Raw genomic sequence first — 22,976 nt, forward strand, 5'->3', positions numbered from 1 at the left:
CTTACTGCTGGGGTTCATACAGTTGTTGTGACATATCATATCCTGTTTTGTTTTGCTTATTTGTCAATAGGCACCCAGAGTAGCTTTGACAAAAAACAAGAAAAAAATTGTTCTGTTAAAAATAACATTAGAAACAACCAATCATGTCAAGCCGCAGTTGTGATAGCCACCACTGCTAGCAACTGCCTCCTTAAGGAAGAATCAAGGAACCCATGGCCAGGGCCGGCGCATGCATGAGGTAAGGTGAGCAGATTGCCTTGGGCGGCTGGATCCAAAGGGCCAGCAGATCCCAATGCAGACTTTCATTTCCCCTTGTTCCTGATGCACATCTTCACTCACCCCTTCTTCCCTTGTGGGTAGGAGGACACCATTTGTGGTTTGCCTCAGGTGCCAAAATGTTGTGGGCCAGTCCTGCTCAAGGCAGCACCAACTTAGGAAGGCTACAAACAGAGGGGCGTCCCAGGGGGGAGGGGTCTGCATCTGCCCCACAGGGCCCAGGCAGAGTGAGGCAGTTGCCTTAGGTGTGGAATCCAAGGGGTGCCACTGCTTGAGAAATGACTTTCGGTAAGATGTCAGAATCTGTCACCGTTGTGACCCCAGTGAGCAAACTGCGGCAGGGGTGGCATTTTCCTGTTTTGCCTCAGGTGGTGAAACAGGACAGGCCTTCCCTGCCTGTGGTCCTCCAGATGTTATTGGATTCCAACCCACCAGCCTCAGGCAGTAGGTCAGGGATGAGTCTATTAATACCTGGTGGGCCACAAGTTCCCATAAGGCAAACTCTTCATGTGGAGCAGATGTTATCTCCTCTTCATGTGATTCCTGCTCTGCCTGGGATTGGACTAGATGACCCATTCAGTTCTTCCAACTCTATGATTCTATTATTTTCTCTCCATATATATCTCTCCATTATATATATATATAATGTGTTGAGAAAATTGCCCAGCCCGCTAAGACAAGCAGTTGCACACCCAATGCCTCACTGCTTGGAGACTATTGTAACTCGGCCTCCATTGGATCCTCTTTGATAGCAACGTTGATAATCCGTCCATGGTGTGTGTTGCAATTACTAAGAGGAGTCTGAAGGGGAACACTCTATAGCAGTGTTTGAATTACAAGGAGGTCCTTTTACTTGTTGTGATGGCTCTCTTAGATAATATTGTTAGAAAAGTAAGGGGAGTGAACTGACTAAAGCTGAGGGGAGTCAGGGGCAGGGATTGGAAATATCATTAAGAGTCCCCTACTTTTCCTCCTATAAATCTAGCACTGTCTCTCTGAGGACAAGTCACTAGACTCCAGCCCAGGAAATGGCCAACTTTGGGGTGAGTTATTTTTCTTCTCTCTGTAAAGAGCCGCTAAATGTTACCTGGTTAGGGTCCACATCATAGCCATGCTTGGTTCCAAGAGTTCTGCCCATGGCCAGGTTGATCACATAGCCCACGATGGCAAGTGAGAAAGCTGTGCCAATCATGTCCTTCCACTTGCCCACCTCGGGAAGAGTAGCAGATGGAAATCTAACATCAAAGGAACAAAATCAAGCAGACAGGATAAGAAAGGAAGTAGCTGGAGATGAAACCAATGGACCAGAGAGATGTTGGTGGTGTGTGTGTGTGTGTGTGTGTGTGTGTGTGTGTGTTGTAGAAGCAAGATTCAGTTCTGCCCAGTTTCCCCCCAAAAGAGTAAATGCATGAGTTGGTCTTAATATATAATGGATTCAAGCCATTTCACACAAACTTAGTAATAGCCTAGAAGGCAGTCCTGTCCCCCACAAAAATCCCTTGTTTATTCCTTCAGCACAGGAATGTTGACATGTGCAGACCTTATAATAGTCACAGCAGCACAGAATGAATGGTACAGTTTTATACCGCAGTGGTTATTATCCACTTTGCAATTATACTGTGCTTGTAATTCATTAAAGGACTGACTCATATAAATCAAGGTTTGCAGACACTGTCCACTTTAAGCTTGCCCTACTTTCCATTCCATTTAGAAGATGCTGAAACACATCCAGCCACTGCAAGCTCTGTTTCAACTTGTTTTCAGAAGGGCCCACAATTTTATCTATTCTTGCCCTCACCTTCAACATGGCTGGTTGTTAATTCTGGGAGCCAGTGGGAAAGTTGGGGTGGGGGCAGATTGCAGCCGAGTGGGAGTAAAAAAAGCCTTCTCTTCTTCTTTTTTAAAAAAACCCTCTTTCCACTGCTCACTTTGCTGCAAACTCTCCAAGTTTTCTTATTTTTAGTTCATGAATCTTCCAAATCATGTCTGGCTCAGCCCTTATTCCAGAATATATTCATTATTAAATACAGTGGGTGGGATTCATGGATTGGCATTATTAGGATATCCCTGTTCTGGAAGAGAAGGAACTCTTGGAAAGAGAATAATCCTGTGCATTGACTCACCCCATATTAATATGGCCAACAATGGGCATGTCGTATTTATCAGGCATATCAAAGCTTCCAGAAATTGCAGTAGCTACAATGACCTGAAACCAAAGCATAAAAAAGGCTTTAGGCTAGCAGCACATTTTTCGGTTTCATACAAGCTAAATTTGTTAACATATTCTTTCAGCAGAGGACTGGACTCAGTTTGTATAAATTTTGATTTGCATTAAGTGGGGAGAAATCCATTGAGAGCAGTTTTCCTGTAGATAGTGAATAAATGAATGAATGAATGAATGAATGAAGAAGTTAGTCCTGCATTATCATATCTACCAGCTATGTTTAAATTCGTGGATGCATTGGATTGCTCCATTTATTGTCAGGACACTCCATTTAAAGTCTCTTTTGTATCAAGAAGATGGGGCTACTGGGTAGATCAAAGTATATAATTGAGAATTCTCAGAGTCGGGGAGAAGAGTTCTTTTTAGTCACAGGTCTTTCTTAGAGCTAACCACTATAATAAAGCTGATAAGTCAGAGAAAGTTTTATTCGGGCATTCTGCCATGGTTCACATGGATTCCTGTTCTCACGGCATCTCTCCTGCACATTTCAGTTTTTGAAACTTGAGTAAATTCTGCTTTTTCTGCTATCCTGCCTCCACCAATACTATTCAAAACCAGAGTAAAGTGGATGTAACACATTCCTATATTAGAACAGCAAGCTTCATTTCACACTACTGCAATAGCAAACTTTGGAGTGATTGCAAATTGAAACCAAAGACAAGGTCTGCCCAAATCTTTGCATTTCCCACAGCTCTAATTACACAAATGCTGCCTGGATGTCAGCACGTACATTGGCCTCCTGCCGCCCTGATCACCTGAGGCATGTAAGCATCTTACTACAGCTTCCTGTCTTATCATGTTTCAATACTTTGGAATACAACTACATTATCTGCATGGACATTTCCTGCTGTATAGTCTGAGGATGTTTTCACCCAGACTCATTGAAGCACGAGTCAAGGTTAAGCTGGCCATATCAGCACATTTTTCTTCAGTGACCTTGGCTGACCAAACACCTGAGAGCACAAGTTTGCACTGTTGTTTAAATTGTTGGGATATATAGGTTAATGGTGCAGTTAGTATCAGCAACAGGTTTGTGAGCCTGCAGATGAATAATACCCTAACGTTTTTAATATCTACCGTATTTTTCGCTCTATAAGATGCACCAGACCACAAGACGCACCTAGTTTTTGGAGGAGGAAAACAAGAAAAAAATGTATTCTGAATCTCAGAAGCCAGAACAGCAAGAGGGATCGCTGCGCAGTGAAAGCAGCAATCCCTCTTGCTGTTCTGGCTTCTGTGATAGCTGTGCAGCCTGCATTCGCTCCATAAGACGCACACACATTTCCCCATACTTTTTAGGAGGGAAAAAGTGAGTCTTATAGAGCAAAAAATACAGTAACTTCTTCATGGACCAGTTTGTCACAGCAGGTGTGCAAAAGGGGCACAGACTAAGGACTGGTTTGAAGCTGCCTTGCTTAGCAAATAACTGTTGCTATAAACCGCGACTCCCAGTTCATAAGTAATGCTAAAAAGAGCTTTGTTGAAAGTGAAACTAAACTTGGCATAAGTCCTCCTTCTAAGAAAGTGGAAGGAGAAAGTCTGGTTCACGAAGATTTGTGGCCCCTCATCCATATAGTATCAAGCTGTAGCTTAGCATGGCTTATGAAGCAGGAAATTGCCCAAGAGTTGAGAAAGCATGTTATTATTAAAACAACAGAAGCATTATATTGAATGAAGATGGTTGAATTCCCTGCGTCAAATTACAGAGGGGTAGTTGTGTTAGTTCGTGGCAATAAAAACAGCCAAGAGTCTTGCAAAACCTTAACAAGTTCATTTGGGAAGGATTTCATCAGATATGGTAGACTCTTGTGCGCAAATAACTGGACATTTATTGTGCAAAGGGGGGAGAATCCAAACATTTGGAAAGGACTCAGAAGACCTCTAGTGCAACCAGAAACATGCCAGCTTCCTTATCTCAAATCAGAAAACTTGAGTGTAATACTTCCCCCAGAAGTGAATTATTGCATCAGTTTCCTCCTTGGGTGTATTTTTGACCACTCTGTTAGCTGAATAGTCAACAGCTCTTTTATAAATTTATCTCTGCATCTGAAGAGAAGGGAGGGCAGGCATTGACTACAATGGAGGTTCTAATGCCCTCTAACCACTTTGATAAAAGGAGGGGAAAGAAAGAGCTCAGGATCTACTACTTACTATAACAATCTCCATGGGAATGGGGACTCGAATCTTCTTCATGTATTTCATATTCAGCTCCTTCACGATAATCAGAAGCACGGTGCTGATCAATGCAAAGACGAGGGAGGCTATATTGGTCTTGGGCAAGTTTTTGCAAATATCAATAAAGGTCTAGAAAAAAGAAAAGAAGGATGAAACAAGAAAAGGGCAGCATGTGCATTTTTCAGCATGACTGGGAGATATGCCATGGTGTTTGTTTTCCAAGACATGAAGATGGTCCATCAGTGGCCATTATTTAGCCTTGTAGTCTGCTGTTGAGACTTGCTAGCACTCAAAGCAGCACAGTCCCTGCAGTAGCCAGCTCTGGATTAATTATAGGGTCAGTAAGCAGGGCCTGACCAGACAGGATGCATTTAATCTGATTTGTTGTTTCCAACAACGGCATCCAGCTGGGAATTCAGAGAAAGGTTCAAGAGGCGCACAGCAGGTCACTGCAGCCTCCATAACTCCACAAACACTTTCTTCTAATCCCTTATAATTAAAATGTGGAAGAATTAATAGTAACTCTGTCACTTATGTGCACATTTCCTAGAATTACAGGACCCTAAGAGTACTCCTGTACCTTTGAAGAGTTATCTAGAAGGGAAAATTTACCAGGTGGAGCTTTTCCTGCCATGCAGCACCATGTCAAGCAAAATTCTGCCTTCTGTGCAAGATTTGGGAGACTCTGCAAGCCTGCCATTCTCTTTTGAAATATCTCTCCTTTCCTGACCTCATGCTTTCTTCATTCCAGTTGATCACATTTCCTTTCATAAATATATGGTTTAATTATCTATTTTATTTTATTATTTTCATTTGTTCTTGCATTTTAAGGCAAAGAAAAGAAAAACATCTCAGCCATTCATTATTGCATTAAACAGCAAGCCAACTCTTCCTGGGCCCAGTCAGTTGACTAGGGAAATTAATCATTAATATCATTTGTCACAATCAGGCAGTTTAGGGTAATAACCATCATATCATCTTCTGGTAACTAACTTACATAAACAATGGCAAGGGGTCCTGTGTAAGAGTCAATCTTCAGGCCAAAGATATACTTGAGCACAGAGATGAGGATCTGCAGGCCAGCTGCTGTCATGAACCCCCTGATGAAGGATTCTGAGAGGTAGATCGCAACAAAGCCAAACTGCACAAATCCTAGGCATATCTATGGACAGACAGACAGACAGACAGGCATGCCAGATGGAATAGTGAGCACAACTTCTCAGAAGGATATCCCATAGTTCAAACTATAGTCCACAGGAATCTTGGATAGGGAAGAAATTCAGTTCAGTTTGCAAATGAAACTGAGTTTATATAATTTGCTCTTTCCAAATCAACATGGGAACCAAAGTATAGCCATCCTTCAAAGTTCACACTTATATAAGTTTTGCAATGCAGTTCCCCAACCAACCACTGTTTAAAAAAATACATATAACAGGAGGAAACGGGCAGAAAAATGAATATAGCAAGCGAACACAACAAACTAAAATGTGTTACATTAGGAGGAATCACTTGCAAAAATGTATAGCTTAGTCAAAACCTCACACTGAAATGCTGAAGAACTTTTATGAGGATTTGAAAATAATAATAATCTCACATTGCTGCAGAAAGGGGAAGAACTGAAGATAACCGGAACTAAGAGCTCCTTTCATCGCTAGTCTCTGGAGTGTGGAAATGAATAAGATAACTGTTGCAGGAGGAATTTCATCCATTGTAGGAGTATGGCACTGACCCAATATATGTGACCCATCCCTGCCACAGGAGAGATGAGGTAACAGCAGATAAGGCAGGGCACAGATCTTCCTGAGCCACACCAATATTTAGCTGTTGGCTTACTACCTATAAAGAGTATTGCTGCCTCATCTTGGGCATCAGTATAAGGGCAGCTCCACATATGATATGCAAACATGGTATACCAGTGTTTCATGTAGGAAACACTTGACGTATTGATGCCACACACACATAAACATGTGTTGATGAACATCTATGGATGCATGTGATGTCCTGGCACAGTTAGAGTTTCTAGATGTGTATACATGGGTGTTTAAAGGCACATGTTCATCCATACAGCTCAAGCAGCCATCTTTGTTTTCTACATTGGCTTCCAAATGCTAGTGTAGTCATGCCTTTGCTTTCCCTTCTGTTCGATACATGAGCAGTTAATGCCAAACTCTATGCACGGCTGCCTTCTGCACAGTTCTGAATACAGGGCATCCTTACCTGGATTATGGCTGTCAGGCAAGCCAAGGTGGCAGAAATCTCCAGTCTGGCTGCTTCCATGGCTGTGTTGTTAATCATCACCTCATTGGCTGTGTGGTTAAAGTACTGGAAGTCGGAATCAGGAGCCAGTTCATGACAGACATTCCCCACAATAATACTGATGACTGCAAAAGTGCCTGTGGGACACACACACAAACGTTGGCTTACACTCATGCAGAGCATCTCTCATGTATGTAGTGACAGTTAGTGCTTAAGATGGCCGAAGACTGCAAAAATATATAGTCCAATGGGCCAGGCTGGGCTACCCTTCTGCTTAATTTCATCTATGTAACTGGCAGTAGCGTAAGGCGGCTGAATGTTGCATGACTGATAATAGCATAAAATGAATTATGGATCTCTTTTCCCCAGCCTTGCAACTAGTTTATGAAACAGGTTGCATGGCATGGCACCCCCCCCCACTCTTTGGCCCTCCCAGTGGCAGAGCATATGCCCGCACTGCACAGGGCGGGCGTGTTCCCAAGGGGCACGGGGGCATGCTCCTGAAGGGCACAGAAGGTGCCCTCCCAGGCGCAGGATAGCCACGCGTGCACCCACTGATCCTGCTTCCTTCCACTCCTGTTCCCACTCGCCTGCCTCCTTCCCATCCTCTCCCCTGCCTGCCTCCTCTAGCCAGGAGCACAGGGCAATGGCGCACCACCCGCCCGTGACTCCCATGCCTACTGCCAGCCATCAGAGGAACGGGTGAGCTGCTGCGCCACGCTCCCGGCTGGAGGAAGCAGGCAGGCAGGGGAGAGGATGGGAAGGAGGCAGGTGAGCGGGAAGGGGAGAGGAAGGAATCAGCAAAGCGGCGCAGCAGCTCCCCCCTGCCCCCGACGGCTAGTGGTAGGAGTGGGAGTCCAAGTGGGCAGCGCACTGAATGTCACCCCTGCTCAGGGATGACACCCGGAGCAGGGCGTACCCCCCACACCCACCTTCCTCCACCAGTGGTTCCTCCCCATTACCAAGAATAAGAGACATGTCAACTAATATTTGAGTGAGATCAGGCCACAATTTTATTGACAATAGATGTTCCCCACCTCTGCCCTTCAGCAATTTCTTCAACGCATTAGTGCAAACTTCCAGTTTATATACTAAAGCTTGAGGAGGTATGTGCACTTATTTCGGTCACTATAGTGGAATAGAAGACCTCACCTGGGACCATTTGATGAACACCTCCTAGCAAGAAATAGGCTATCAGAGGGAAGAAGGATGAGTAGAGCCCATTGATCGGAGGTAGGTTGGCCAACAGAGCAAAGGCCATACCTAAAAAACACAAGTGAAAAGCAGATCAGATCTTCCATCCTAACTATGCTCAAGTCTGCCTTATGAAGACAAGATGCCACACACCATGGCAGATTCTACAGCAGGTATGCCAACCTTTTAGCATGGCACCATCAGAAAGGTTAGGCAACAAAGACGATAGTAGATGTTTGGGGTGCTCAGCAAGCAGGCTAAGGGTGACATTAATGTTCTGTCATTATTGCTGAGGTTTACACAACCAAGATGCCAATGCAGATCTATGTTCCATTTAAAAATTCCCCACATTGTGCAGTCCCATACTTATAAATGCATTGGGGTAGTAATGTTTGATATAGGGCACACATACAGATATCCAATCCCAATAAGAGCCTGCTTACATGATTTATCCTCACTTTTGGAGAAAATGAACTTTGTGACAGATTTCAAGAGTATTGTGTCAATGTTGACACCCTGGTTCATATGCTACTTCCCCCTATGGCTGTGGTGTGAGGTGCCTACACATTAGGGAGGGGCTGATTTTTAAAAGTATGAACCAGAGCAGAGTAAATAGACATTTATTTAAAAGTTGCACCTTCATTTCACTGATCATAACTAAAGTGGGCCATAAGCTGAAATCTACTACCTGCCATAGTTTAGCTAATGTGTTACACCAAGATTTCCTCATTTTTTTCCATTGGTGAAACTACTCATGTTTGGTAGTGATATGGAAAGGGCAAAGTTCTCTCACCTTGAGGCACCTGAATAGTCCCAGCACTGATTCCACCAAGGACATCGGGCACAATATAATCTTTGATTTTATATTTTGGAAGCCATACAAGAATAGGAAACAGGCTGTACAGGATGAGTTTGAATCTGGATGGTGAACATCTAGTGAGAAAGGAGAAAGACGTCACTGAATTTAATAGGAGACTTTTCCACTGTTAGATATTTTGTGAATTATTATAAGACTTACTGAACCCAGCACTTTATGCAGGCAGGGCAAAGTGCTGCTGTTTTGGTCTCGTGGTTTTCTACGCCCACACAGCGCTGGCATGAAGTACACAATGGAAAAAATGTTCCATTCCTATTATTCATAATTAGCCTTTCATTGTGTTTAATGCAGTAATGGGTCAGCTCCCCATTATCCCCGCCACCATCACACTCTGGAGAACAAGATGCCCAGCTGAATTCTGTGGTGGGTGTTTGCTCAGGCTTCTTGTTAATGACACGTCAAAATCAAGATCCTTTGTCAAACGGAACAAAATTTCAGCAAAATCAATGTGGGTTGTTACTGGGTGGCTAAACACAATGAGGGTAATAAGCCATCACATTATTAGTTCAAGCAGCCCTGATACAGCCTGCTCAGTGGATTACCGTATTTTTCTGTGAACAAGACAATGCTCCCCCCCCCCGATGGTCTTGGGTGAGCTAGCAGCTCTGCCGGCTAGAGAGGTGAGGCGGTGCCGAGGTGAGGAAGGAGCTTGGCTCAGGGATCAAGAGGAGAATTGCTCAGAAAAAGCTCAACAGCTTTTTGGGGCAATTTCCCCCAAAAGCTGAACAACTTAAAAATACTGATTTATTGATTTTGGGATCCCAGAAGTAGGGGTCGTCTTATACATGGAAAAATATGGTAGTTAGCAGAACAAAGTATGTGACCTGCTTCAGCAATGGGACATGAGAAATCAACAGGATACAACTGCACAGTTAAGCACTGACTTAGAACCTATGAATGTTTACTCCAAAGATAGTCCTACTGCTTCAGTGGAACTTCCTCCCAGAGCTGCTTTGTATTGAATCAGGTCATTGGCCCATCTAGCTTGGTGATGCCTATTCCTGATTGGCTGCAGCTGCCCAGAGAGATTCAGGCAGAGGCGCCAACTTAAATAAAATATTGGTGGGGGGGCAATGATGAGTGCTGTGACTCCTGGGGGCTGGGAGGAGCCAGGGGGTGCAGCCAAGCCCAGAGGTGGTAGCTGGAAGGGCTTCAGGCTCCAGTGGTGGCTACTCCATCCTTTTATACGCTGCTCTCTCTTTCCACCTCCACCCTCAGCCCCTTTGGTCCTAATTGCATGCAGGACTCTGTGGGATTGGCACGGCCTTTGTCCTCTAGATCCACTTTTAATTGTTCTCTGACACATGGAGGGGAGGAAATGAGAAGATAGAGGATGCAATGAAGATGCCAGAGGGCTGGTGACACAAGTCTCAAGGTGAAATCGACCCAACTCGTGTGAGCATTTATAAGCATGTCTACCATTTTGTGGCAGCAGGGAAGCCAGCCTACTTCTTCACCACTGTTGTGTCCTCTGTGAGCTGTCTTGTAAGCATTGTTTTATTTATAAAGGAGTGAGTGGTAAAGTCAGAGACAGTTAACCACTCAGAAGTTTGCTGTGATGCAAAGCATTTTGTGGGTTAAAGTTGTTTGCATTCCCTCTGAACTTGATGCCACAGTTGATATCAGTCCAGTGGAAATGTCTAGGGCATTGTTATTGCACCCTAAGATCAGGCTGACCACGTGCTCTGTTTACCCTTGCCTATAATGGCTTGCAAGATCTATCGGAGAAGGCTTGGCTGTCCAGGGAACAGATTGTGGCTTCTTGCTATGTCTTTTCTTCCTACCATTATTATTGCACTTTTAACACTGCAGCTGAGAGTCACCGCTCACATAACCACTACACCAAATGCAGAAAAACACAAGCAAAAGGCAGTCCAAGCTGAAAAACATTGACAGCACACCAGCTAAGGCAAAGAAGAGGCAAGAATCAGCTCTCAGTTGCACTGACACCTTGTTAGCAGACTGCTCAGTTCAATGTGAAAAGCCTCAAGCCCAGTTTAATTTGCAATTTTCATGTTAATGTGACTGACTTTAATATCAGCTCCACTTTTGTTGCGCTTGAGCTTATGCCCTGACCGAAAGAAAAAAGACCTATACTTTTGTAATAAGTGGCAACGGGTTATGATATTGCTACTCTTCATCAAGCATTAATGTGTCCCATGTAAGATGAATGTGCTGCATTTGCAACTGAACCAGATTGCTTTGAATTAGGTATCTAAAATAGCTATGTCTGTACTTATTTTTTCTCCCCTAGGTGGCACTCTTCTGAGCATCAGTGAAGTCACTCAGAGAGCAGCTATTCCTTTGGCATGATTCCACAGCTCTGTCTACTTAAGAGACCATTCAGTCACGCTGGGTGCCACCCAAATCTAAAGTCAACATCGTTGTGTAATCCAAAGTAATGCATCCAGTTTACTTAATTAATGCTTGCTTGGCAATGCCTTCACCCAGTCGACATCTAGAGAATATATACATCAAATGGCCATCCACCCAAAGTCCTGCAGTGCAGTACAAACACATACTGTGGAGAAAACTAATGTTCTGGATCCAATACCTGGTTGCAAGTTGCTTATTTCCTGCGCATGGCTTGTGCTTTTATATGTATTTGTTCACACACCTTACTCTGCTAATGCTGAGTGGTCTCTGTGCTCCTTTTGTCTGCATCTAAACAAGTCCCTTAAGTAGAATGGGTAGGGCTGGATGGACCTGTCAGTTTTGATTCTTTCAGTTATTCATTATCACAGTCTTAAATCCAGTTCTCCACATTTCCTCAGAAATTTGCAGCTTTTTTTAATAAATCGAAAATTCTCGTGAAAATTCATTAGCATTTCAGTTCAAATTTATCCTAATAAAACACATTTTGGCTGCAAGTTTGCCTTATGTACACATTTCTGCAGAGCCATTTCCCCATATATAATGCATCTTTGTATGTTATCTTCACTAATATGTGTATTTCTATAATTTTTTGGCTGAACCACTGCAATACAAAATTCAGAAAAGGGTGAATTTCAAAGGAGCAGTGTGTTTCAGTTTGCATATTGATTTGGAATGTGGCAGTTTGGTGGGCTTATCTTTAAATGTGAACTCATTAAAAAAAGCACAACTCCATCCCTAAGCATGGGGTCTGAATTTCAAGCAAAGCACTGACTGATGTGGGTAACATTATCTGGGAACTGTTTAGATGGGTGGGGTATAAATAAAGTATTATTATTATTATTATTATTAATGTGTCCCATCATATGACAAAGGAGGTTCAACCATTTCCTCCAGGAATGACCAGAGAGAGGTGCACCATGCCTGTTTTTTCTAACCATACCCACAGGACCAAATGACTGTGTGAACTGCTTCTATGTGTGGGTGCATCACCATTAATGTCTCTGTGAGAAAGGGGGGGATGTGTGACATGAGAATCACTGAGCAGCATAAGACCCCAGAAATTGTTTCATCTCTCACTGCCACTTGCAACCTCCTACCAAACACACACACACACACACACACACACACTCACCTCTGTTAAGGGCACACCGGCTCACTCCACTGATGGACTGATCAAAGCTCACTTCTCCCTCTGACATTTTCTAACTGACCTCAGACCTCTGTTTTCCCCTTGACTCCTCCCTTTCTGGTGTGTGTCTAGTCTGTTAGACTGTAAGCCTCAGGGCAGGGCCTGTCATTCATTTAATTTTATGTACCACACCTTGTTTCTTTAGCTGAACGAGAAATAATCCATGTAATACCAAGAAGGAATAATACGGTATCTAGGAAACACTGTTGCATAAACCAAGTCTTCACTGTTATTTTGACCTCTTTTTGAAACAGGGTGATCTCCCACCTAGAGCCCCAATGCATCACTGTATATAGTGAACTTAAATTTGCTTTAAAGCGATAAAGGACTAACAATGTAATTAAAAAAAATAAATGAGTGACAGGATAGAGAACCCATGGCCTTTCAGATGTTGCTGCACTCTTGGTTGTGCTGGCAGAGGCTAATGAAAACTGAGTCCAATAACAACTGAAGTGCCACAAATGCACTATCACTGGGTGAAGATGACAAAACTAGGAAGATGGCTGGCACAAATGTCTTCTTCACAATTGTTTTATTCTTTTCAAATACTCCTAATATGCATTGGGGTTGGGTGGGTTTCTTAGAGAATGGGTATCAATATTATTGCTCTCTCCTTCCTGGAAAAAATATATTTATCCAAGAGTGAGTAAAGCCGACAAGCCAGCAATGGTGGCAATGAATCAGTACAAGTTCCCTTATCTACATAATTGTGTTTTTCTGATGGCTAGTGTCAGAAAAGTTGTTTGGCCTTCTACAATTTGTACAGTTTGCTTACTCTAATCTCTCTTGGCTGTGGCAGTGGAAACATATTTGTCTGCTATTAAACAATTAGCAACAATCTTTAACACTGAAAAAGAGAAAAACTGAGAATGAGGTATTTATTATTCGCCACTTCACTTTGATGCGTGATAAGGTTTGGATATTTGGCACTGCCTTAACCAACTCTGCATCACTACTTGGGTTGCAAATTCTGTAGGAGAATTTGTTGGTAAATCGCAAAAGTGAATCATAAAGATGGAAAGTGCCTCAAAAATAATCAGGTCCAGCCCCACAACACACAGCATTTCTGATGGGTGAACACCCAGCTTCTCCTTTAAAGCCTCACTTCAGTTTTGTGGGAGTGCTGGGATTAAGATTGCCTCTTTGCTCCTGGTTTGTGCAAAACTCCCTCAATAATGGAATTAGCAATCTATCATTCAAAGTTTCAATTGGACTGCCCAACATCACAAATCTAGACAGCATGTGGACATTATTTTACTTTATTTATTTTTCTTTCATAAAATTTATAAGGAGCTTGATTGTTTAAAAACATACAAAAAAAAACCACCTCAAAGTGCTTACAACACTAATGTATGGCTTTCAACATACCTGAAAAGATTCTTTATTTTCTCCCCAAGTGGGTAACTTCTAGTTTTTCTCTCAAACTCTTCATCAAAGTAGTTGCTAGAATAAGCTGGACGGTTGATGATGTAACGTGGACGTGCTTCGTTCATCTTTGCGCCACTAAACCCTTCACCCAGAAATGAAATGTAAGGAAGCTGGAGTGAGAAGTGAGCATCACCAACAGAAGGTCCTTTAATAAGGCAGGCAGTTCCTCTTATCCTCATCCCAATAAGCCTGCCTTTCAAATTTCCTTCCAAAGTCCCGCCCCTTTCCCCTCCCCTTCCTGCAGAAGGAAAGATGGTGCTCTTCTGGAGGCATCAATGCCTCGTGGCAGGCTGCGTGAGATTTTATTAATCAGCTACTTTATAATGATGCAGGAGTTGGCACTATTTCAAGAAACCTACACGTGGCCAAGTGTTGGGCAGTTACAGGCTATGATCACAGCTCTTGCCGCTGTATTGTTATTTAGCCTTGGGCCGGTCACTTAGGAATTGTCTGCCATGAAGAAAATGAGGTTAGGAATTTCTGCAAGGCTGAATCAGCACCCTCATTCAAAGATGCATTGTGTTGTGGTAAAAGTTCACCCACATTCTAGAAAGTTTCTGCTACAGTGCCTTGTGGATCCTTGACCTCTTTAGCATCCTGTAGTTTCACCTATGTTATGTATACATTTGGAACTTTTGCCCCGAGTGCTTCTATAGCTGTGATCTATAGCTCAGCAAATACACTGTAGAACGAAGGACAACTCAGAAATGTAACAATTTGACCTATTTTAATTATAATAATGCCAACCATTCCTGTTCAACCAGTCCTACGCAGTATCAAGGTGTTTCTAGAGGCAGGTAATAAATAAACTCCTTGAGGTGCAGGCCTTAGTATAAACAAAACTATCAAAGGAAGGGGAAAGAGCACTTTTGCAAGATGATAAGTCTGGGGGTGGGGTGGAAGAATATGAAGAAATAGAACAAGGATGTGGATCATTATTTTGGTACTGTATTGCAGTTAAGCACTTAGGTGTTGATCAAGTGGGCAAATGAACAGAAAATGAATCATCATAAAAGATAGACAGAGATTATGAAGCAATTGTGGGTGTCGTTACATGGTTCTTTTATTTAGAGCACATTAAGCCCATGGGGAAAATCCATCAAGATAGTGATAATGCATCAGGTTATAATTGTTTTGATCTGATAACTAAATACAAGCAAAAAACAAATTCAAATAATGCCATTTCAGACTTGAAAATGTTAATTTTTGGAACTGAAATGTACCACATTTTAAAATATCCCTCAGTTATTTTGCTGCTTACATTGTAAAACTTTTTAAAATGCTGCATTCATTGATCACAGCGAAACAGCAACACAAAAACAAAACACGGCCAAACATTTTTCAAGTAAAATAAATATTAAAGAACATAACATAAAAATAGCTGAAAAGGAAATATATAATTTATAATAATAATAATTTATTACTTATACCCCACCCATCTGGCTGAGTTTCCCCAGGCACTCTGGGCGGCTTCCAACAAGAGATTAAAAATACATGGGATTGCTCATCATTTCAGAGTCCCCAAAAAGGTGTCAAATCAACTTAGAATATATACTTGAGTTAACCAGTTTGACATATATCTTTGAAGATCTACATGTATTCAAGGTCCAATCTGGGTAATTTTAAAAAGAAATACTAACTTAAGTGAATCTTGTGAAACTCCATTTCAGTGAGATGATCTGAGTGTGAGAGAACCAAACCACATATATGATTCTATCTGGTTCCAGCCTCATGATAATGGATTTCTACTCTGTGTGGGCTGGAGGGAGGAAATATGTGGCTTTGGAGTGATCCATCATAGGAATAGACAATCTAGTTGACTTTGGTACTGTAAGGCTGCATCCCAGGCTCACAATGGCATTTATTTTTCAGCATTCATGCTTAGGGTCTCACTGCATGACTCTCATTGATGGAGACCTCTTTTTTTTGTCTATCCAAAACTCTGGGCTCACTTGGATGAAAGACTTCACCTTATGACCCTTTTCTAAATGGTTTTTTTTTAAAAAAAAACTAGCTGCCAGGTATATGTAAAGTTCCTAATATAAGCTGGTAGTTAATAACAGGTGGCCTCTTGCACCCCACCCTGAGACCGCCTAAGGGAAGCAGAGGGTGAGAAAGGGGCAGCAGAGGTTGCCAGGGGGGAGACAAGTTTCTGCTAAAACTTTATAAAATGGGTAAGTAATCATTTCTGTCAATAGAGGAATTTTGCCCTTGTCACTCATTTCAGAATTCACACCGCAGATCCTTTCTCATGAGAATGTAACAAAGGGTTACTCATGGATCAGGCCCACTTGCTGGGCTCCACGTCTCCGCCTGGAGCATGCGTAAAAGGCTCCTTGATTTAGAAGAGGCTGCAGCTGCCCTGGAATGCAGAGGTCCAAAGGGAGGACAAAAATCAGATCAAGCTGGTCCTCCACTTAGAAACATAGGAAACTCAATCAGATGGTTGGCTCATCTAGCTCAGAACTGTATACACTGACTAACAATAGCTCTCTAGGGGTCCAGATACAAAGTATTTCCCAATCTTTACTGGATATGCTGGGACTGAACCCGGGAACTTCCACATGCAGAGCATGTGCTCTTTCCATTGAGCTACTGCTTGACCACTATGTCTTCCAGTCCAGACACAATTCAAGATGCTCGTTTTAAATTTTAGGTCCTTCAATACTTTTGGGTCCCATATACAGTGGTACCTCAGGTTACATACGCTTCAGGTTACATAAGCTTCAGGTTACAGACTCCGCTAACCCAGAAATATTACCTCGGGTTAAGAACTTTGCTTCAGGATTAGAACAGAAATTGTGCGGCGGCAGAGGGAGGCCCCATTTGCTAAAGTGGTGCTTCAGGTTAAGAACAGTTTCAGGTTAAGAACGGACCTCCAGAACAAATTAAGTACTTAACCTGAAGTACCACTGTATCTAAAAGTGAACTTGCCAGATAGGTCGTGGATGCATTTTAAAAGTGTGGTATTGTGCTCTTTTAAAACACAGAAGTTGCCTAACCCTGTTTGATAACCCAGATTGTTAACTATCATCTGTGCAAGCTATAAGGTGCTCTGGGCTATGCAAATGTTACACAAACCTGTCTTGCGGTTCTGTGCTTTGAGCCTTCCTACTTGATTTCCTGGACCAGTGGCCTTAAGTCGGAGGGAAAAGGAAGTGGAGTGGTTAGGCCTGACTCTGTTATGTTTGCGTGAAAAGAATGATGATAGGTATGCCAGAAAAGAAGTCCTTCCCCACTTCAAGCATTGCCCTACTAATATGCTTTCTGAAGTTGAGAAGGAACTGTTGGCTGGTTATATAATGGAGAGCCAAAGCAATGAAATGGATAGTGCTTTTGGTTTGGGTCAGAGGCAACTGGGTTCAGATCTCTGATCATCTGTGATGTTGGATGGGTGGTCTTGAGCAAATCACTATCTCTTAATCCAGGGTTAGGCCCATGTGGTGGCATCTCTGACCACGGGTCATGCTGGGGAGGACTGATCTCTGACCACGCAACTCCCAGCATCTCTGACCACGGGTCATGCTGGGGAGGACTGATATGAGTCACTGCTTTAACATCAGGTGGGTGCCATGTTGTCCAACCCTAATCTCACAGGGTGGTGGGGATGCAGTAGCCTCCATGTGCACCATCCTGAGCTCCCCAGGCAAAGTGTCGGGTGGAAACGCAATAAACAAATTGGCCCCAGCTTGGGAAATTTTATTTGATTTCCATTTGAATACTTGCTGCAGCTTCAAGGAGTGGTAGTTTCCACACTTAATCAATCCTCATTCCCTCCCCTGGAGTCATGATGTGAACCTCCCAAATTGTAACTGTCTTGTTTGAGTGCAATACACTCTTTACTGGCACTCTAGCTGGGTAATTTGCACCTACGCCCTGAGGGATAGACGTTGAACCTTTAGTGCAAATATATGCATTGCCTCACGTTGCGGAGATGTGCTATTTCCCACTGCAAGGTATTATGTATTTATTTAATGCATTTATATCCCACGCTTTTCTCCAAGGAGCTCAAAGGTGGCACGCGTGGTTCCTCCATTCCTCAATCCACCCCAACAACAGCCCTGAGAGGTAGGTTAAGAAACCAAAGTATTTTGTTAGGAAAATGCCATACTTCCCTCCTCACTCCCACGTAACACACCAAGTCCAGCAGTGAATACAGTGGCACCTTGGTTGTCGAACGGCTTGGCTCCCAAACAAATCAGCTCCTGAATGCTGCAAACCTGGAAATGAGTGTTCTGGTTTGCGAATGTTTTTTGGAAGCCAAACATCAGGCGTGGCTTACACGGCTTTTGATTGAGTGCAGGAAGCTCCAGCAGCCAATCGGAAGCCACGCCTTGGTTTTCGAATGGTTCCGAGAGTCGAACAGACTCCCAAAACGGATTAAGTTCGACAACCAAGGTACCACTGTACAGTGTGAAATGTAAGCCTGCATGTGTCAATGGGATAACTCCTCTCCATCATGCTCTCACTGTTTGTAACTTTTAAACATGTGCTGCCAGGACTTACCCAAGATATTTTGCTACCTGAGGCCCTAGCAAATGAAAGTTGCTTCTACCCTGGGGATGGGATAGTGCCCTCTACTCACACCTGAGCAGCAGGTTAGCTCACAGGGTGCAGGGTGGGCTGAGTGATACACACAGCTCTATCCTCCAACAGAAAGCAACAGCCAGGGGAGTTAAGGAGGAATGGTCAGGGCTGCCTGCCACTACTGTCCCCAGCAACCACTGCCTCACTCTGCCAGATACTGGGGTTCTGAGCCATAGAAGGCTTTATAGGTTAAAACAATACTTTCAATTGTGCTTGAAAACATTTAGCCAGCGCATTTGTGCCAAGACTGGTGTTATGTGTCCAGACTGTTCATTCCCAAGGTCAGATGCTTGCCAGTGGCATTGCACACCAGTTTCAAAACTATCCTCAAAGGCACCCCCACACAGAGCCATCTTTCCCATAGGGTTTAGTGGTTCGTTGTGTCAGGGTGCCGGCCTCTCAGGGGTGCCCCAGCAAGTTGGGGGAGCTGTGTGGCTTTGCCGGGGGCCTCCCCTTTCCCTGCATGCCTGGGCGTGCAGCTTGCCTCTGAGTGCGGGAGGGGAGCCCCGAAGAGGCGGGTGGGAACAGTTTTGATGGGGACACTGGAGCCTCTCCCAGCAGCTCCCTCTCAAAGCTCCCCACCAGCAAGCGAGGACCCCGTCTCTCCCTTTTCAGTGCAGCAGCTTCCCGGCGGGCAGAAGGGAAGCAGACCCGTCCTTAGCTGTGCCCAAGTGCACTTTATTTCTCCCTTTAATGCAGCGGGCAGCACACGCACACCCCATACACTGCGTGTGCGGTCATGGGCGAGGACAATCTGCTGCTGTCCCGCCGCACCCACCCACCCACTCGCTTCGAGGGGGTCAGGGAGCAACCAGGGTTGGCGTGTGTGTTTGTGTTTTTAAAACCCTCCTGCTGTACTTCTTTCTTGGCCGCAAAGCCTGCGTGGGCAGGAGGAGCGATGCTATTTCTACCCTGGCTCAGCTTCCCGACCACCACCCTCCTCTCCTGTCCATCAGTGGGTTAAATGCCCTCTTCTTTCTACTTTCCTCTGTCCCACTTTCTCGCTCTCTTTTCATCCAGTAAAGGAAGGGGTAGGTTCCCCCCATCCCCAGCTCTTGCCCCTTCTTCCCTGTAGAGAAATCTGTGGAATTCCCAAGTTCAGGTCAACAACTCTGGGGAACTTTTCCTAAAAAATGTCAACAACTTTGGGGTCACCCCCTTAAAAAGGTCAATAACTCCGGAGGGATCTTTGCACCACGGCGCCAGATATGCTTAAGACGGCCCTGTCCTCACATACAGCACATTGGAGTAGTCTAGTCTAGAGGTTACCATAGATCGCTGAAGCCAAATTATCCCTGTCCAGAAATAGGGTTGTAGCTGGACCATCAACTAAAGATAGTCAAAGACAACCTAGGCCTTGACCAGTTATGACGGATCCAGCAACACCCACAAGCTATGAGCTTGCACGTTTGTGAGTGTCTTCAATCCCAGAGTGCAGTCCCATGTAGAACAGGCTGTAAATGACTTATTCAGTCAAAGAAACTATTCACCAACAACACCTCACTCTTGTTTAGACAGAGCTTCAATTTATTGGCTCCCATAGCAATAGTAGGTGAGGACTGCCCTGAAAAAAATGTTTTATGTGCAGCTACCAGGATGGTGGCCTATACTTGTTCCCTGTTAAGATGTAACCTCCTCTGCGGATGGAGCTTTGATTATTGTAACAGTGCCTGGTAGAGTAGAGCAGGAAGTAATGGATGCATCAGAGAGGTGACTCTGCTGAGGAATATAGGTCAGCTAGCTAAATAATTATCCCAATGGAAACAGAGTCAGGAAATCAGCACAACAATCAAATCCAACATGTCATGGAAACTTTAATGATCCCAAGCAGTTGGAGATGCCAGTTTTTTAAAGGCCAATTCCTATCCACACTGACTGGAAAGCTGGGCTGAAAAATTCCTGAACATCCTAGACACTAACCAGTAGGAATGAGTCATTTAAGTACTAGTTAAATATGATAATCACCACCAACATTTCCTGTGAGGTGATATTACTATTATGGTTTTCTTCACCTTTGTTATCCTACCTATGGAGCTCATGGAGGTCACTGCTGAGGATCTAATGGTATATTGGGGGGGGGGGGGAGGGAGATAGTATGTATGATAGAACACAAGGTTTGTGAGGCCCAAGATCCAATCCCTAACATCACTGATTAAGGTATCTTAAGTAGTAAAGCCGGTTAAGATCTTTGCTTTAGACCCTGAGGAACATCAATCAGCATCAACAACAGTGGTGCCTTCTGAGGCATTTTGCTAGAGACTACCTCTGTCAATCACAGAACACTACTGCCTGGTGGAAGAATAAAAGAAGCAGTAGCAGAGCCACTATTCAGATACTGAGTGGGTAGCAGGGCTCAGCATAGATGTTGGCCCATGCTGGATGCAGCTACCAATCAGCAGTTGTGCATCTGCATGATGCTGAGTTAACACTCCTTCTATTTCTCCTCTGGCTCTTTCTGGTGTTCACTGGAAAGGGTTCCAGGTCCCAGCACCATATGGTGGTGCTTGGCAGCATAAAATGGTAGTCTCCACTGAACTACCCCATTCCATTGAGCTGTCCTCATTCCATTGAGCCACCACTGACAAAAATAACTTGGCTAGATAGACCCGTGGTCTGAATCAAGTATAAGACAGCTTCATATGGGACAATAAATACCAAACAGAATGAGGGAAAAGTTAGAAGGAAAAGCTTGGCCTATCGCTCAACATCCAAAAGACCAACAAGCACAAAACAATCCCACCACAGCGCCGCAAATCCAACTCAATGGTGTAACATTGGAAAGTGTCAATCACTTCTCCTACCTGGGCAGTTATCTTTCAACAAGGACCAACATTGATGCCAAAATCGAGCATCGCCTGAGCTCTGCGAGTACAGCTTTCTGCCAATTGAAGTGCAGAGTATTTGAGCACCAGACATTCGCAGGGAAACCCAAAGGCTTGTTTACAAAGCTATTGTACTATGAACCTTACTGTATGCTTGTGAAACATGGACCACTTATAAATGCCATCTCCAACTCCTCAAAAGATTCCATCAATGGTGTCTCCGAAAATTTTTAGATATCACTTGGGAAGACAGATGAACTAATGCCAGTGTACTGGAAGAAGCAAAGATCACCAGTGTCAAAGAAATGATTCTTCAACATCAACTTCATTGGATGTTGCTCGGATGCCTGATTATCGTATTCCAAAGCAACTACTCTATTCCAAACTTAAAAATGGAAAGTGTAATGCTGGTAGTCAACAAAAGAGGTATAAAGCAGGGGTCAGCAAGGTTTATCTTGCCTGGGCTGGATCGGTCCCGCAGAGATCCCTCTGTGGACTGGATCGTGTGTGTGTGATTTTTGGCGTCTGAGCGTGCGCAGATGCGATTTTCGGCGTCTGCATCTGCGCAGATTCAATTTCCGGCACCATGGAAGCAAGTGCCTGCACTGCGCTGCACCAGTTTAGCACAGCGTGTGAGCGGGCAGCTTGATTCGGGGGTGGCTCGTGGGCCAGTCAAACGACCTCTGTGGGCCTCTTCCGGCCCATGGGCCTTAGGTTGCTGACCCCTGGTATAAAGACTTTCTCAAGGCAAATCTTTAAAAAGTAGTATAAACATTGACAATTGGGAGACACTGGCCTAGGAGTGCTCCAACTGGAGAACAGCATTTACCGAAGGTGTCATGGCCTTTGAAGATACTCGAATGCAGGACAAAAGGGAGAAACGTGCTAAGAGGAAGACACACTTGGCAAACCCTCACCACGATCAACTCCCGCCTGGAAACCTATGTCCCCACTGTGGAAGGATGTGTGGATCCAGAATTGGCCTCCACAGTCACTTACAGACTCACTGTTAAGACCGTGTTCGTGGAAGACAACCTTACTCGGCAACGAGCGATCACCAAAGCAGAAGATTCATTGATAGTGTGATAAAAGATATCTGATGTCATGGCAAGTTTCTCCTTAGTAGGGATGGGAGAGAAATAGGATTCAGTTCATATTTAAAGGTAAATCTACTTCAACTGCACTTCCTGAAACAATACACAAGCAATGTAATTCTCCAGTCAAGTAATGCGTACAAAAATGCACATACAAGAGTAAAATGTGCAAAACAATGTATATATTAGTGAAAATGACATAGAGAAATGCATTATATTAGGGTACGTTGGGTAAACTTAACAGTTCCACTAGTGTAAGGAATTTGAGCTGTGCATTGATACTTGGACGAATGCAGCTTCTCCATCCTTTCTTTACAGCCTGATCCCTACTACACCAAAGAAAATGTGACTAAACTCAGTGTGACTTCTTCCCAAGTTGGTGCACATGAATTTGCAGCCTTAGATTCCCAGATTTTCAAAGCCTGATCCAGAAACTTGATCAAGGATATGGTCAGGATTTGAACTCTGCTGAAGGTGT

At 43.8% G+C, this 22,976-nt stretch overlaps 1 protein-coding gene across 1 annotated transcript in view; it reads right to left on the reverse strand.

The window, feature by feature from the left end:
- SLC26A9 (solute carrier family 26 member 9) overlaps nucleotides 1-22,976 on the reverse strand; it is a 59,941-nt gene that overhangs the window by 21,999 nt on the left and 14,966 nt on the right. Inside the window, exons 2-9 of the mRNA XM_053393347.1 lie at nucleotides 13,936-14,077; nucleotides 8,919-9,058; nucleotides 8,084-8,194; nucleotides 6,893-7,068; nucleotides 5,673-5,837; nucleotides 4,652-4,804; nucleotides 2,400-2,482; nucleotides 1,364-1,511 (exon numbers count right to left, since the gene is read on the reverse strand). Of these exons, the coding sequence (XP_053249322.1) occupies nucleotides 1,364-1,511; nucleotides 2,400-2,482; nucleotides 4,652-4,804; nucleotides 5,673-5,837; nucleotides 6,893-7,068; nucleotides 8,084-8,194; nucleotides 8,919-9,058; nucleotides 13,936-14,060 (1,101 nt within the window). The 5' untranslated portion in view covers nucleotides 14,061-14,077. The remainder of the gene's footprint in view (nucleotides 1-1,363; nucleotides 1,512-2,399; nucleotides 2,483-4,651; nucleotides 4,805-5,672; nucleotides 5,838-6,892; nucleotides 7,069-8,083; nucleotides 8,195-8,918; nucleotides 9,059-13,935; nucleotides 14,078-22,976) is intronic.

This window comes from Podarcis raffonei, chromosome 6 (assembly GCF_027172205.1).
Source record: "Podarcis raffonei isolate rPodRaf1 chromosome 6, rPodRaf1.pri, whole genome shotgun sequence".
Lineage (NCBI taxonomy): Eukaryota > Metazoa > Chordata > Lepidosauria > Squamata > Lacertidae > Podarcis > Podarcis raffonei.